The sequence below is a fragment of the Vulpes lagopus genome, chromosome 7, assembly GCF_018345385.1.
Source record: "Vulpes lagopus strain Blue_001 chromosome 7, ASM1834538v1, whole genome shotgun sequence".
NCBI lineage: Eukaryota > Metazoa > Chordata > Mammalia > Carnivora > Canidae > Vulpes > Vulpes lagopus.
In genome coordinates, this window is record NC_054830.1 from 54,950,315 (window position 1) to 54,967,582 (window position 17,268).

General features: G+C 54.4%; 1 protein-coding gene across 12 annotated transcripts in view; it reads left to right on the plus strand.

The window, feature by feature from the left end:
* Positions 1-17,268, plus strand: part of IQSEC1 (IQ motif and Sec7 domain ArfGEF 1) — a 377,994-nt gene that overhangs the window by 308,989 nt on the left and 51,737 nt on the right. The window contains exon 1 of one of the 12 annotated variants that reach the window (XM_041761605.1): positions 1,835-2,160. The exons of the other annotated variants lie outside the window; for them this stretch is intronic. Within the exon in view, the coding sequence (XP_041617539.1) occupies positions 2,090-2,160 (71 nt within the window). The 5' untranslated portion in view covers positions 1,835-2,089. Of the gene's footprint in view, positions 1-1,834; positions 2,161-17,268 lie in introns of those variants that run through there. 12 annotated transcript variants of the gene reach the window in all.

A 17,268-nucleotide genomic window follows, 5' to 3' on the forward strand; every position in this document is an offset into this window, starting at 1 on the left:
GTGTGGCTGCTGCTGTTGCGTTGAGTGCCGCTGTGAGGGGTCTGCTGGTGGGATGGGATGTGTGTGGGTGTGTTTGTGTGGGCCTGGTGTGGTCAGGGATGGAGTCTTCAGTGGGGGGAATGAACTCGTGTCCCAGAGACCAACCCTTTTCTGCTTTGGGGCCTGTGGGTAGCTGCCTGAGTGTCCAAGGACCCGTATTTATGGACAGAGAGGGAGAGGGAGAGAGTGTGTATGTGCTGGGAATATCGATTTCCTTGCTCCGCTCACCAGCACAGCTGCCCCCCCCCCCCAATCTGTCTGCAGGCCCCTTGAGGAGCCAGGCTGTGGGGCGGATAGGATTTGTTGACAAGCTGACTTGGCTTGTGTCAGGGCCCCCTGAGGGTTGGGGGGAAGCCCACCTGCAGCCGTTTGATCTCTGAGTTCAAAAATTCTGCAGCGTGTGTCTGGCAGTTGCACTGAGAACACACATCTGTTCCCTTCTGCCCCCTCCTCGCCCCAGGGGTCTGGGACTCCGGGCCTGCGGCTCCGTGTGTGGTTGTGGGGGTGTGGTTCCCAAGAACCCATCGCTTCTTGTGTCTGGGGTGGAGGCTGGGCAAAGCTGCAGCTGCGGAGCCAGCTGTCTGGATTCAGTGGCATCAGTCCGAGAATGGGGGTCACGATATTCATATTGCACACATGCTACTGTCTTAGGCAGCTCTCTCACCCAGTATCGTATTTGCATTCCTGTCCTTGTGGTTCGGCATCCCCTTGTCGCGGGAGAGCAAACTGAGGTTGAGTGTAAAGTCTGGTCAGCACCAAAGCTCTGTGGTTTACGGAGTACCTGCTGTGAGCATTCCCTCTCTGGGCACTGGGGTCATAGCAGTGAGCAAAACTCAGAGTGTTTATCCTCCTGGGGCTGGCACGCCCTGCAGGCTACATCTCTTCCCCCACTCCCAGCTGAGAGGTTTCCCTGGTGCCCCTCCATTAGGACCTCTCCAGTATCACCCTTCCACCTGGGATGTCCATAAGTCATCACTTTCACATATTTCTCAGTCCTGCATCCCTTCTTATTGGAAGTCCTTCTTTGTATCCCATCTAAATCTTCTAGCGGCAGGGAACCCTGCTTGAGTCCTTTTGTTGTCGGGGTTGGTGATAAACAGCTGCTCCCCCAGTCTCAGAGCACAGACCAAGTGTCCTAGAGATCCAGAAGCCCCGCTCCGGCACAGGCCAAAGTTCATCCTTCAGCCTCAGAGCAGGTGGATTACGTTTGCTCCAGAGTGCCTGGTGTGCAGCTCCGAAGGAAGTGGGTTGGGGGGCAGAGACTCACCCAGCTCCTGGGCCGTGGAAGCTTAGCCAGCAGCTCCTTGAGCAGGCTAGCTTGCCTTCCACCCAGACTCCTTCCAGCTGGCCCTCTCTCCTTCTCTAAACCCAGGAAGGATCCAGCATGCTCCAAAGATCTCAGGAGACCCCCAGTCTGTAACAGGTGCAGGACAGCCCCTCCAGGCACAGCCATGGCACCTAGTATTGGCAGCACCTTGATGCTTTGCTGTTGGAGACTCACAACAGCCCAGGGCTCTCCCTACCCTCCCGTTCTAAACGGGCATGTTAAGATAGGGAGTCCAGTGACCTGACCAGGATCTTACAAGGGGAGCTTGGAGTAGAACCCAGATGTTCTGCTGGAGGGCCTCTGGAGGGCCCCTGCCAGCCCTGCCAGGATTTTCAGGCTTTCACTCAAGGAAGTCGGACTATGAACTAGCTGTGCTAATATTTACACAGCTTCAGTTCAAAAACATGGACAGGACTGACAGCTGCACAGTCAAACAGTGTGATGACTGGGCAAATAGGTGTTTCGGGAAGGGATTGAGTAGGGCTGCCCAGGCTCTGGGAGCTCTGGATATATGCGTGTGAGCACACCGGTATTATTTGGCCGGACTCTGCAACGAGGGATCTTGGTTTGCCAGGAGAATTGTGAGGCTAGAGGAGCTCAGAGCATCAGCAGAGAAGGACTCAGGGAGGCAAACAGACTTCATTTCAAATCCCAGCTCAGCTTTGTGACATTATGCAAGTTACTACCTCCCTCTGAGCCTCGTTTCCCCCTGCATGGAAGTGAATGGTACCCTGCTTCACAGAGATGCTTGAGGATGTGTCTGACAGCCTCCGGTCCCAGCTGCGATTGTCCAGGTCAGCACTCTGCTCTTCCCACCGCCAGTGACCCCATGAGATTTTCTTCCTTCCCCTTTTGTAAATTTCCTCTGAATTGTGATGACGCAGGGAATGTCTGCCCAGTGGGCTTGCAGCAGGCCAGGGACCAGAGCCTAGGGAGAGCTCCACAGAGGTGGCCCAGGTCCCCTGTGAAGTGTGTGTGTTTGTGTGATGGGGGAGGATGCTCAGACGCTGGTGAATGTGATTCATCATTTGTCCTCAAAAGCAAATCATCATGACTTTAAAGGCCATTAAGGCTCTTGAAGAATTAATTGGTATAGCCTTAGAGAATCTGACTGCCCCCACTGCTCGAGCCACTGCCGAGGAGCAATGGACAGTGATTATGGTGGAAAACATGGCATGGTGCCACCTGGACCTGCCACTCTGCTGGCTGCTGTGGCTGTACCCCTAGATGAGCAAGTGCCCCTGTAAGCCCTGGCCTGTGTGCTCCATTGCCGGCCCCGCACAATGCCTGGCCATGTGGTAGGCACAGCCAGGCATCAGTGAGTGAATGCACCCATGAATGCATGCATGCTCTCCTGGGCTCGGGGGTGCTTTGTCCTCAGGGGAGATGTGTATGACCCAAAGGGCACCCGCTGTTCCACTTTCCTGTGTTCCTTTACTCACTAGATACTAAGCACCTGCTTTGTGCCAGGCCCTGGGCTAGATATAGAGGAACCAAGATTAATGTTGTAAAACCGTGTATCACAGAACCCAGATAGGCCTTGGGGTCGCACAAAACCAACTCCGCCTCTTCCCGGCTATATGGCTTTGGTGATATGGCCTCCCCTGTCTGAGCCTTGATTTTTCTCATCCATGAAATGGGGCCAAGAAATACCTCCCTGGAGGGCATATGCAGCTTTCTCCCGTGACTCACACCTATTAGATGCCCAACACATGGTAGCCGGTAACACCAGCATTATCGTCACCTCTTCTCTTGAGAAGTTACTAATTAAAGTGGTTCCTCATGGTTTTCTTTTTGCTGGTTTCTGGAGCTACATGGTTTTTTGGGAAATCTCTGTCCTGGAGGAGCCAAGGCATGGTCCTAGCTGCTCTGACTTGAATATCCCTTTACGCTTTATTTGATTGTAGGTGTGGCTTCCCTGCTTCTTGATGGAAAGGGTCATTCTTTCCATTTTACTTCCTTGCTTTGCGCCTTCCTAACATGGTGACAGTTTAATATGAAACGAAGGTCCAGATGTAGAACCATAGCAAGAGTCCCCTCCTTGTTTGTCTGGATGGGGAAACTATGACCACATTTGTTTTTTCCTCTTTGTTCAAAGGTCAGTGTAATAATAGTGATTGCAGTGGTTGCCATTCAGCTCTGTGCAAAGTACTTAATTCTCAAAGCAATCTGTGAGTAAGGGCTTCTGTCTTCATTTGGGGAACAGTTGGGGGGAAGCTTATGTGACTTGCCTAGGGTCTCTGGCCATTAAGTCTTGGAGCTAAGGGTTGAACTCAGTGGTCTGCCTTCTTCATAGCCAGGCTGTGCTTCCTCTGGGATTAAATAATCTTGAGCAAAATCTGTCACCATCATAAATGGAGCCTTTTGTGTCTTTCCCAAGCCATGGAACAGGTATCTGGTATCTCTTGGTATCAGCATCTCCAAAATGTTGCCAAACGTCCAAGACTCGGGCTGCTTTAAGGACCACCCTCTGGGCTCTCCTGGTGTCTTGCCAGACCCCAAAGACCCCCAAGAGCTGCTAACCCAAACACTCTGGCTGGACTTGGAGACAGTTCCCTTTGGTCCAGAGCACTTTGCATATTCTGAGGGTAGTACACTTGCCCAAGGCCAGCCTTGGCATTGAACAGGGTCCTGGGGACCAAAACCACCTCTCCCTGGACTCTCTGCAGGACCAGTGCAAATACCACCAGCATCCACATGGGGAAGGAAACTCAAGGCCAGGGCCTTTCACGTCATGAGGGGACACACATGAGTATGGGCTGCTGAACTTGCTCCCACAAGAGAGAGAAGAACGTTAGTGTGCTGGAAAATTTGGAAGAGTCCCCAGCGAGGAGGCAGCCTCCTCATCCAGGTTCCCCAAAATGGCCTCTTTGCCTATGCCAGTCCAGGTCTGTCCACCAACAGGAATGCTTTCTCTCCAGTGACCGTTTTAAAAGACAGAAGCAAATGGTGTTTGCTTTTCTATTTCTGGCTGAGAGGCTGGGCTAGGTGGTGCAAGAATTAAATGCATTAGTACACGTGAGACATTTAAAATGGTGCCTTACTGTATTATAGTAAGTTCTCAATAAATGTTAATTATAATCACTGTAGTTATTACTGTTCATTCTGATTATTCCTCAGCCTGGAAGGGTCTCTCCCTCCAGAGGCCTGGGCAGAGCTGGCTCTGATTTGCTGTTGGCACTCAGCCTCCCTAGAAGCCCTGGCATTGTCACTCCTCCCACCCCCTCTCTGGGCCTCAGTTCCCCATCTGTGATGGGGGCAAGCTTCTTGATGCTTATGGTCATTTGCTGAGGGAGGCCGTTTGACCCAGGGTTAGAGAGGCAACAGACTCTGTGGCCAGCCTGGCCTGCCCATAGCCCTAACCTCAGCTCAGCTTCTCACACTCTCTGTGACCTCGGGCATATTTCTTGGACTTTCTGTGCTTCAGTTTCCCCATTTGTAAACTGTGGGTGACAGTAGGAGCTCCTGGAGTTGTTATTAATCCACATAAAATGCTTAAAGGGCACACAGTTACGACCTGAGAGTTGGTAGCTTTTAGCTGTGACATCAGGGCTGCCAAGTTGAACTATGCTAAAACAGGACCATGGTGCTTGTTCAGGGGAGATGTGTTGCTAGACAGGAATGCATCGTCTCTCCTTGGCCACAGACGAGACTAGGGGTAAGAGTGAGAAGGAAGAAGAGAGGCGGTAACTGGTGGGAGCCATGCGAGGATAGAGTGCTACTCATGTGCCGGTGGTGGTGCCTGGGAGGGAGACCGGTCGTAGCCTTGGCAACAAGTGACTAAAGCCCGTAATCTTGTGTGTGTGCTTGTGGCCCACTAAGAGAGGATGATCCAAAGTGTTTTTGGAAATCACTTTGCCCATGGATTGGAAAAATTGCAAAGTAAGGGGATTTAGCTCTCAGCCAGAGTGAAGACTTCTAAGGATGGGCAAATGGCCTGCTGCCTGTAGGTGATGGTGAGGCCCCCTGGGGACACTGCAGGAGTGGGGACATTGTGGCTGATGGCCCAGCCCTGGGGGCCCGAGACGGGGCAGAGTGGCAATGCCTCTGGAGTTCTTGGCTCTGTTCTCAGCTTGGCCTCTCCTGAGCTCTGGTACTTGGGCAGCTCTGGCATCCTGGTCCTACCAGGGGCTGCTTCTGGTGCCTGATGGGGCTGAGAGCTCCAGCGCCTGGCCTCAGGACCCTCATTGCGCAGTCTGGCCACCAGGCAGAGAGGCAGCTGGCTGTAGTGGAAAGACGGTGGCATCTGGGCCAGAGAAACTCAACCTGAGCCCAGTCCTGCCTTCTCTGAATGAGCAGCCTGGGCGAAGTGGCCACCAGTGACAGAGCCTTCTCTGTCGAGTGGGGATCGTGGAGAGAGAGGCGGTTGTGGGTAGCATACACAACAGGTGCCTCATCCATGCTGGCAGAAGAGGGGAAAAGGGTTTAGCTGGCTTTGGGCAAAGCCACAACTGCTTTTGAGGAGTCCAGAGTAGGCACAGGTTTGATGCTGGAGCTGGAGCTGGAGCAGGCTACAGAACAAAGATGACGATATCAGACATGTGGGTGGCCTCTGAATTTTACACACACTTACCTTATTTGAACCTCCCCCAGAGACTTAGGACGTGGCTGGTATTATTCCCACTTTACAAACAAGGAGACTGAGGTAAAAATGAAAATAACGTCCGAGCTTTGCAGAAAGTTGATTGGGTGTTCTAGTTAATCTACCTTTCCTCCTCCCTGACACTGCTGAGGGGTAGGCTTGGGCCTTAGAACGGAAGGGGAAGTAGAGGCAGAAAAGTGGAGGAGTGTGAGAAAAGCTGCAGGACCCCACCGGGCCCCAGAGGTGCACTGTCGTTCGGCAGAACGGATGGAGGACCCTTGGAAGCCCTGCCAGTGGACCTTGAGCCCTGGCAGGCGTATTTGCCAGCCCCCGGAGGTCATCTGGGATGCTTCTCCACAGAGATGACGAGAAAGAAAGGTCTAGAACAGGGCCGGGCCTGTAAGTAAATGTCATAATGCCAATTATCCCTATGGTTCTTATTAAGTGGTAGTGACTACAGTTGTCATTCCTGCTGTGACTTCCCTGTGTAGGCCCTGGACGGACCGCGAAGTGCACTTAGTCCCGTGTGGCAGGGGGGTTGGAGAGGAAGCGTTTGGGGAAGCGGCTCTTTCCTCTGCTCTTACCAGAGGAGGAAGAGGAGGGGGAGGTGCAGCCATGCAAACTCCAATTCTCTGTTCCTTTGGGGCCACTGACTTTCCTAAGAGCCATAATTTAAATGAGCAGGGACTGAGATTTGGGTTTTGTTTTCCTACCTAGTTTAAAAAAAAAAAAAAAAAAAAAAAAAAAAAGGCCAAATGACCCGGGAAGGCCTTGATGTGGATAACAGATTCTTAGCACTATTTTGAACTTTTCGTTATGGAATCTTTTAAACATAGACAGAAGTAGAGAGAATGGTATGATGACATTCACCACCACCCCACCCTGCCATGGGCAATTGTATTTCATTGCCCCACGATTACTTCAAAGCACATACCAGATATTTTGATGTTTTTAGTTAGGGACCCGTCATGTGGAGATAGAGATGTCCAGTTGCCGGGGTGGGTTCCTGGGACAGAGCCGTAGCGTTCCTTAAACAGCTGTTGGCTGTGTTGGCCCAACTGAGGAAGCTGGAGCTGGTCTGGTTTCCAAGCCTTGAAGACCAAACGATGCCCACTCCACCCAGGGAAGTGTCTGCAGGTGGCCAGGGAAGGCCAGGCCTGTGCATCCCCATCAGACAGGGCTTTCCTGGGGGAAGGGCTCACATCAGGTCAGGAGTGCTCAAGGTGCTTGCCTTCTTCATGCCTTGACTCCCTGGCAGGACTGGTGTTCTCTGCTGAGTGTCCCCACAGGCCCTCCTCTGCTCTCATTGCCCCTTGCCTGGTGGTATAGTCAGGCAGTGGCACCTGCCTTTGCCCCAAGGCAGGTTGGCTCCTCACCTCGCTTGGCCTCTGGATGTACTCTGAGTGTTCTTCTCTTGGCTTAAGAGACCAGGCCCCCCAACATTCCTCCCACCGCTGGGTCAGCACTGGGGTTCCCTAGGACTCTGCCAAGGCACTCTTTCCTTCCCTCCATGCGGTCTCTTCCATCCTACAGCTTCTAGTGGTGCTGCTTTTAGGGCCTGGCACATAACAGGTGCTCAGTAAATTTTAGTTACAATAGCTATATTAGTCACTCTAATACCCTAATATATTCTTAGGAATATATTACTATGCCTCGTGTCTTACACAGTGCTTGGCACACAGAGGGCCCGCAACCAAATTTAGATGAAAAACAGGCGGTGGGCCTGAGTCCCACCCCAGTCCTGCTCTGAGCAGTGACCACGCCCAGTCTGCTCACCCCTCGCCTTCCTCAGGTACGGATACTGGGGTTTGGGTCAGATGGTTCAGTGCCTGCTGTCTGAACAAAGGGTACCCTTTAAGGCTTCTTCCCTTCCCACTGTTGCATGCTCACAGCCATCTAGCCCCTCCTTTAGTCCCCAGGGCCCCCACGCACTGTGGGGGGGGGGCAACAGTCCTATATTGTGATAATAACAACAGCTCCCCCAAGCACTTCTGGGTGGCAGGCCCCAGGCTGAAGATGCATATCTGTGTTATCATTTGACTGCGAGGTAGACAATACCCCCATTTTTGGGCTGTGAAACGGAAGCACAGAGAGGCCAAGTGGCTTACCCAAGGTCACACAGCCTCTCTCCACCACATGCCAGACAGGCAGTCTACAGAGGAGGGCTGTGTGCCCAAGCTGCAGGTGCCAGAGGTTGATAGGGCTGGCGGTCCCTACTCTGGGCCTTCATCCTTCCCCCAGGCCCTTTCTGCAGGCCTGCTCTGGCACGGTGTGCAGAGAGTAGACGATCAGGTGAAGGCGGCAGTGCTGCAGGTCCAGGTCTGGAGAGCGCGAAGGAGTGGGGTGGGCAGATGGGGTGGGTGGGCTTTCCCTGCAGAGGGCAGAGCATGTGGAAGGTGGATGCAGGGGGTGAATTGCTTGGCCCCGTGCCTCAGTCAACCTGACCTCCTCACCTTGTGTGGGTGTTGTGTGGGCCTCCAGAAGTTACCAGCCCCCTCTGTGTGTCAGCTTCTCCATCTGTGGAATGGGGAGAGGATCCCGCATCTGTCTCACATGCTTTGGTTATCTGGGACACCAAGAGTGAACCCTAATGTAAACTCTGGACTTGGGGTGATGCTGTGTCAGCATAAGTCTGTGGATTAACAAATGCACTGTGGTGTTGAGATTTGGAGAAGTTATAGGTGCAGAGGGAGCAGGGCACAGACAATATGCTAAATCTCTACTTTCCCCTTGGTTTTCCTGGGAACCTAAAACTGCTTTACAAAAAAACAATTTGTTTTAAAAAGTTGTTATAGGATCCTGGGAGTTCGTTCTGGGTGAAGTGCTCAGGGCATCTGTTGTCGTTACAGTATTCTTTGCACCATCATCAGTGCATTCAGTAACTCATTCATTCACTTCATACATGGTTTTTAACTCCTGAGGACACAGACACTAGAATGTGCCCCCCTGCTGGGGTGAGCTCACAGTTGGGCAGAAGTCCTGTGGGCTCTTGTGGGCTCTGCTCCCTCTGCCACGGGGTACCGGGTGTCTCAAGGAAGGGAGCAGTGTGAGAGAGCCAGTGCAGCGCAGACTGCCACCAGCCAGGAGTCACAGCACCATCCAGTTGCAGCATGGGAGTGGATGGGGTCAACAGGATGGACAGCAGGCTGGGAGGTGGGCAGGGAGCCTGTGGGTGGGGAGCGTCGGCGCCATGCTCAGAGGTTTGGACCGCGACAAAGATTTGATGCCATAAAAGACTCAAACAATTTGCATTTTAGAAAGTGCTTTCTGGCAGTTGAAGATGAGTGAGTGCAGGGGGGCCCCTCCTTGAAGTGCGGGTCTGGGGTGGGACTTGGAGAGCTGGGCCCAGGGTTATCTCAGGCCCCGAGAGGCCTGCACGCCTGACCCTGGCCAGCAGGGTGGCCTGGAGGCAATGAGACCGGCACGACGGGCATCTTCCTCCTCTCTGCCCACACTCTGTCCCAGAGCCAGCCTCCCCAGCCTGTGCCTCCCGCCCGGCACTCCTGGGGTGTCCCTGGGGCCCAGCCCAGCCCTGTCTGCTGGAGCCTGCCACAGAGAACTGCTTTATTTGAGTCCATTTTGCGCGTATGGAAATAACTAGAGGCCTCTGTATTTAATTTGGCTCAGCCAGGAAGATTTTTGGCTGTGTGTGTGTGTGTGTGTGTGTGTGTGTGTTCTGAAAAATGTTTCCAAGTGAGCCCCAGGGTGGAAGCTCTGGTCGTCTTTATGCAGTCAAAACCACCAAGGACTGCCCTGGCTTAGCTGGGGGTGAGGGTCTGGCAGAGAGTGGGCTATAGGTAATGGCAAAAAAACAAAAACAAAACAAAAACAAAAAAACAGAAAGGGAAGAGGGTGATGCTATACACAGATGAGATCATGGTCAGGGAAGCTGTTTTGTAAACTTTGTTGCTTGAGGCCAGGTAAACAATGGGTAGGATGAGGGGAAGGGGCTCCTGAAAGTAGATCCACAAGAGACATTTCTGGTTTCCCAAGCAGGAAGTGCCTAGTCTCGTGTTGGGCTACAGAACAACCCATCCTGAGCCCCTCTCTTTGGCCTCAGCAATCTCAGCAAAGTCTCTCCATTGAGCCCTTCTCTGATCCATAGTGTGTGGTCCACAGTAGAGACGGCCCCACGCATCTACACAGGGGTTTGCAGTTGACAAAGTGTGTCCCCTCCCCCACTTGAGTCCCACATTTCTGTTGTGCAAGTGGGGCAGGAATGACACCCACTGCAAAGATGAGAGCCGGAATCCGAGAGAGGTGAGGTCACTTGCCCCAGGTCACTCAGCCCAGAAGTGGGGACCTGGTCTTTTTGTTTGTTTGGTTGGTTTTTGGGGGGGACCTAATCTTGACCTGGTCTCAACCTGGTCTGATCTCCACCCAGAGCTTCCCTCACTCCCTTGGGGGCTTCTGGAGGCACAGGGGCATTGCTCCAAGTACAGAGACGGGCAGAGGGGGCTGCCGAGGGTGGGCAGGGCTGGGTTTCCAACCCCAGGAGACCACCTATGAGTCCAATTTGAGAATCAACACCAAGTATCAGATTCAGATTCCATCTTGACCGTATGGAACTGAGGAATGAGGACACCTGGGAAATCGGAGCTTGGTGGCTGCGATGGCTGTGTGCTTTTGGATCATGACCATTGCAGTGGCATTACTGCTGTTGGGTCTTGTAAAAGTGAAACAGAGGACGCCGCAGAGCGGAAGGCCTTGGTGTTCCCACTAGTTATTCAAAGCTGTGGGAAGTCTTGGATCCTGCCCCTCGGGACTTGGTGTTCTAAATCAGGTTTCTTGGGAATGACTGAGCTCAGAGCTGCGGATCCGACTGCCGCTCTTTGCAAAGGGGCCTTGGTGAGTATCGCAAGCAAGTGCAAATGCCTTTGACAGGCAGGAAGTGCAGGAAGACGACATATGGGGGAGTGTGCAGGCAATGGGGAGTGGTAAGGACTGGGGCAGTGAAAGAGCCTGTGCCATCCAGGTGTGGCTATTCCCAGCTCTGTCATCCGGCCCATTATGGCCAGATCCTCAACTGTGCCTGTCCCCAAGAGAAGTCGAAAAGTCTGGATTTTCATTATTTAAAAAAAAAAAAAAAAAAAAAACTCTAGATGTTAACTCTTGGTGAGTTGTTGCAATTTGATGGGGGAAGGGGTTTGTTTGTTTTTTTAAATACTCCTTGGGCCTGGGGCTGCTGATCTGGAGCTCTGCACTGAGACCTTGTGAGCCCCTTGCACAGAGGCCCTCTGTCTTCCAGATAGCTCTATGAAGTCTACGGTGTCCAAATGAAGAGTGGTAGTGTGGGTACCGGACCTCCCACCCAGTTGTCAGGGACAAGGCCCAAAGTCCCAGATGGGTGGGCCCCACCCCTGCCTTGGTCCTGGCCCGGATAGCACTGGCAAGAATAAAGGCCTTTTTCATGGTCTATCTGTGGGTTTGACTGCAGGACTGGCTTTCCTCTTGGTTTGGGCCTACCCTGGTTTGGTGCTCCAATCCCCAGAGATAGGGTAAGATCCCAGACAGCTTGAGGACATCTCTGGGACTAATGGTGATGCCACTATGAGCAGCCCTTCACCAAGCAGAGGCCCTGGCGGGCCTGATGGCAGGATGCTCAGGCCCCTGCCCTCATGCAGAACTTCATGGCTCCCCTCTGCCAGCTGGCATTCAGCCTAAGTAAAAGTGCACATTTGCCAACCTTTGGAGTGAGACTCTGCCCCTGCTTCCTGTCTGAGGCCCTGTCAGGGCTGGCCCGGCCCCACATGTCTCCCAGGGTTGTGGGAGGTGGGCCCAGGGGAGCTGAGCCGGGGTTCCCAAGGGGTGAGACTACGTGAGGCCCCCTGTTCCTTTGTATTCAGGGCCTGGAGAGCAGTATTCTGGGCGCAGGCAACATATCTGTGTCCTGAAGAAACTTGCTGGCTTCTGCAGCCACTTAAGATTTCCAAGGCCCAGCTGCCAGGCGAGGGAGTTAGTGTGGACACAGATCCCTGTCGCGGCTGGGCCACGTGTCAGTGACCCAGCCAGGCCTCTCTCCGCTCAGGCCCTCAGTGCTCCTGCTTGCACATGACAGAGACGTGAGCTCTGCCCTTGAGGGGAGTGTAGAAGGGGGCCCAGGTGAAATGCCAGGGACAGTGGGATAAGGCGGGCGCTTCCCAGGGGATCTGAGAGGAAATCCACAGGGGTTCGGTCCTATGGCTCCTGATCCAGGGGAGAAGGTAAGACAGCCATGGCTGTCTGGCACAGAGTTCCCTGTATTTGTTGAACGCATGAACAACTGAGAGCTGCTGCTTCCCAGGTGTGTGTGAGCTCCTTAGTCACTGGCTGCATCACTCATTCATTCCTTTGTTCATTCATTTATTCACCCAACAAATACTGATATCTGCTTGCACCAAGCCCTGTTTGAGGCAATGGGGATGCCTGATAAGACACAGAAGCAGCACAAGCAGCCACACCCCCACCCTTCCAGAGCCTACTTTCACCCGGTCAGAGACGGACTTACAGATCACAACAAATGGAAATCAAGGCGGTCAGCAAGATGTGCTGTGAAGAGAACCAAGAGTTCAACATGACAGGCAGTGGTGGTGGCACCTATAGATCTAGAACACCTCTTTTCCTTCCCTCCTGCCAGGGTGACCCCGGCCCAACCCACCCCCCATTTGCCATGCTCTGAGCTCCAGGGGACACCTGCACAGGCACCCACACACCACAAGGGCCCCCACGGCCCTGCACAGGGCACCGTGTTTATGCACAGCCAAGCCCCCAGAGTCATGATCATTCCCGAGTGATCTGCTCGCAGATTCACGGGGCGGCCCTCCAACCCCTCCCTGTCTCCAGGACCCTGAACTGTAATCTCCAAAGCCCACTCTGGTCCTCGAGGCTATTTTGATGGGAGTGACTCACTAGCAGAGCAGTGGGACAATACAGCCCATCTCCAGCAGGCAGGCAGGCAGACAGATGTTCTTTATGTTCAGGAGCGAGGTCTGGGCTGGGGAGACTGGAGCCATCACCTCCCCAGGGCTTGGAAAACATGTTGACAGGACAGGCCAAGGGCTTGGCTGCATGTGCTGGCTTCACGGGACAGCGGACTTTTCTCCCTCCCTCTGTGCGCTGATGAGAGCGAGCCCCAAGAATGCAGCCGAGGCCCCTCCTGGATAATTCTAATTAGGCAGGGCATTGGCCGTCCGCAGGGTTCCTTGCCGGACACCGTCTCAAGTCCACCATGCCGCCTCAAAGCAATGGCCTTCCCCTGACCCCAGGCAGGTGAGAAATTGAGGCTCAGGGAAGCTGGGACGGGAGATCCTCCCCGTCACTCACACCATCACAGCTTTGGGATGGAAGGTGCCCGGCAGTGCTGTGCAGGGTGCTTGGGACCAGAGGGCAGGGAGCAGGGCCTTGTGAAATGGCCCCCTTCCTTCCTGCTGTGCTTGAGCAGCCTAAGAAGACCCCACCGTGCCTGCCTTTCCTCGTGCCACCTGCCCACCCCGCCAGGAGCCGCTGACAAGCTGGGGGAATGCTGGATGTTGGTTCAGTTAGCATAGCTCTAAAAATAGCCTCCTGCTTTGAGAAATTCATTGTTCAGAGTCCTATATTTTTGTACGTATATAAAAGCCACTTCTGGAGGTCTCGGTGCTGGCTAATTAGAGATAATGCTGTGGCTGGGAGGGGCTTCTGGGCCAGATCTTGGCGGCCTCAGCAAGGCAGGCCTCGGCAGGGCAGGCCTCGGGGTGGCAAGTTAGCAGGAGGGGGTTTGGCCAGGGCCCTCCCCCTGGATGTCAGAGGGCAGTCAGCAGAGAGGCAGCTGGGCACCCACGGCAGGGTTTCTCTGGGAGCAGCTGCTCTAGACTCAGGGGCCACTTGAGATGTCTGAGGGTCGCAGAAGCCAAGAGACCTGGGGATGGAGAGCAGGGCTCAGTAGTAGGGGCTGTGGGTTCCTGAAATTGGCCCTGCCTAAGCCCCAGCTTACTGGTGGGAGGGGTCAGGCAAGCCGCTACCCCCCCGCCGCCCACTGACCCTCAGGGAACAGTGAGGCCCCAGAGGAGGGGCCCCAGCTGGCCACATCCTCTCCTGCCAGCCTGAATCTCAATGACCCCAGCCCGTGCCCAGTGCCCTTTCCTTCTAGTAGCTCCTCCCATGGTGCCCCTCTTCTGTCACCATTCGGATGTGCCCAGGTCTGTCCCAGCTTTAAAACCAGTGTTCCTTGCAGCCCCCAACCCCCTTCAGCTCCCATCCCAATCCTGCTGTCTTCTTGGCCACCATCTCTGAAGGCTTCTTCCGTGCCAGGCCCTTTCCTCAACCTGCCACAGCCTGACTTCTGGCCCCGCCTTGCGCCAACCTTGTGTCGTCGTGTCCCTCCTCTCTGCTGCTTCAGCTTCTCGGTGGTTCTGGCTTCCCCAACTTGGCATCAGGACCCTGAGGACTCCTGCCCTTCCCCTCATCCCTCCCCCAGGCGTCTTCACCTAGCTGCAGACCGTGCCCCAGGCACCACCACCAGGATGCTCCTTCTGTCCTCTCTGCTCACTGCCTGCAAGTGCTGGTCCTGCCTGCCCCCTCCCCCTGCCCCCACCCCACACATGCCAGGCTGAGCTGCTCCGTCCCTTGTGTACACTGTGGACACCCACCACCGCCCGCTCCGCTCCACCCCTTACTGCCACACGGCGCTCCTCCTCGGGTCCTGGCTGAGGGCGCAGGCCTCCCAGGAAGCCTCCCCACCCCTGGCAGCAGGACACGGGCTCTGCTCACCATCCTGCAGCACCAGACCCTTCCTCCGTTGCTGCCCTGAACACAAGCCATCATTAATCACTTGTATCCCGCAGTGTGCACACGAGGACAGGGCTATGTCTGTTTGTTCACTGCCACACTCACAGTGCCCAGCAGGGGCCTGGCCCCTGGTTTGCATTCAGTACATGTTCACTGAGTGAAGTAACGGCGTCTTATGTTTTAACAGAACCTAGTTCCCTATTCCAGTGGGGAAGCCCCAGTTCTCAGGCCTGACATCCAGACAGTGACCTCCCCCATGTACAGGGGTGTGGTCGTGCCGTGGAGCGCTACAGAGAGAAATGAAGCAGGGAAGCATAAGGGAGGGCCAGGATCAGGGTGTGGCTTTTAAATGAGGCAAGATGTAAAAGGTGAGGGAAGAAACCAGGTAGACATTTGAGAGAAGAGACACAGGCAAAGGGAAAGGCGTGTGCAAATGTCCTGAGGTAGGAGTGTGTCAGGAGGAAAGAGTAACAGTGGGGCTGGGGTGTGGTGCCCAAGGGAGCATGGAGGAGGGGGTAGCAGGAAGAATAGGCTTCTGGGTCACTCTGAGGATTTGGGCTCTAAATCCCAGTGAGGGAGGAGCAGAGGACAGACTTGATCAGAGTTGTGTTTTAATAGGATCCCAGCTGCTGCATGGAAAAGGGCGGAATGGTGCAGTGGGGAGGCCAGGGGAGTCCCAGAGAGAGACTGTGGCAGCGACACGGGGAACAGGTGAGAGCAATGCAAACCAGGCTGTGGCAGGGGGCAGGCCAACTGGTCAGATGCCTCTGTTTTGAAGGTGGAGCGGCTAGATTTGCTGACAGATGGGAAGTAGGGACTTGCCAGGAGCTACTCTCAGAGTTTTGGCCCCAGCAACTGGAAGGATAGAGTTGCTCTCAGCTGAGGTTGGGGGAGCACAGGAGCTCCGTTTTGAGCCTGCCTTTGAGAGGTCTACTAGTCATCGAAGGGGTAGTGCTGGGCAGTTGGATGTTGTTTGGGTTCATTTGGTGCTCTTGTGACTACCGTATATCCTCATTAAAGCAAATTTGGTAACTAGTTAAAGCAAGAACCCACTTGATTCCCCTCCCCACTCCCACCCAGCCCTTCTGGGGTACTTCTTAGGTTGTCCAGAAAGCCCATCACCTCCTCAATTTAGATATGGTGCTCCTGGTTAACCTGCCAGAAGTCATGTTGAGCATGAGCGCCTCATGTGGACTCACACCTTGAATCTTTTCAGTTCCTGCAAGGGCTCCAGCCTTCCCTGGCCCCTCCATCCCAGGCTTTGGCAGTGTCTGGAGGCTCTGAGCATGGGGCTCAACATCTGTGCCTGCATGCGTGCCTCCCTGGACTCTTTCTCATGGCCTCTCCTAGAACTTCCACTGGCTCTGCAGGCTAGGAGCACATCCCTTCCTGGTCACCGCTCCTCCTGTGGACCCTTTCTTCTGGATCCCGTTCGTCCCAAACCTGCCCCCCAGGAGAGACACCCCGCATTGCCAGGCCTCGGTCTAGGTGGTGCCCAGCAACTCACCCCAGGAGGGACAGAACTTTGGAGTGTTCCTGGGAGTTCATAAGCCTCCTCGGTCACTAGCCAGGCATCTCTCTTCCCAAGAACCACTTACCAGGTGTGGTCCAGCCTGTAAGGCTTTAGGTATCTGGGGAGCTGCTGCCTTTCCTGACGAGGGAAGAGGGTGCAGATAGCCTGCTTATTTAGGAACAGCATCCCTAATTTCCCTCTAGAAGTCTTCTCTGTCCCCTTCTTGCTGGGCCATACCGGCTGTGTGTCCCTTTATACATCCACTCTTCCCTTGCAGTGCACCCTTCTGTGTCTTTGTACTCTGCTCCTTGCAGGGCTACCTCCTGGCCCGGGGACTCTGGTGGGAAGGACTAGGAGAAGGTCACACAGCTGAGTCGGGCTCTGCCCCAAGCTCTGCAATCTTGGGCAAGCCACAAATCCTGAGTCTCCTCAATGGGATCATTGCAGGGATTAAATACATGGATGTGGTTTGTGCAAGGGCTCCCATGTGGCACGGTGGCTGAGTATACTTGAGTGGTGACGCACCCTGAGCCACAGCAGTCCCAGAAGGCTGGTTTTCTAGAGCCCACTGAAATACCTGCACTACCCCCTAAAATAGCCCCTTCCCCAGTAGCTGAACTGCTAAAAACCTCTACTTCCCTAAAGCTCTCAGACTGCCTTCACCCTGCCTCTGGTTCCACAGACCTGCCTGCCTCCATTGCCCTAGGATGAGGCCCTGCAGAGGCAGCCCCCGAGGCTGCGTTTCTCCAGCTGAACCTTCCCTCCTCTTGCTCAGAGGACATTGACTCCTCTTCCTTCCCACCCTCACCTCCTCCCCAGACCCTGCCCTAGTCTGTCTGCATCCCTACCTGAGGACCTGGAACAGAGCAAAACTGTCCCCTTCCCTGGCCCAGGTGATAGACATCAGTTAATATGGCCTGCAGCAAAGAACTGTAGAAGCCCCACAGCTGTGCATATGAGAGCTGGTAATTAATCGTCCCTGCTCTGTCTAGACTCCCTTTCTGGAAATCAGAAACCCTGAAAGCGGGGTGTAGGGGAGGCCACAGGGCCTGGAGGCATGAG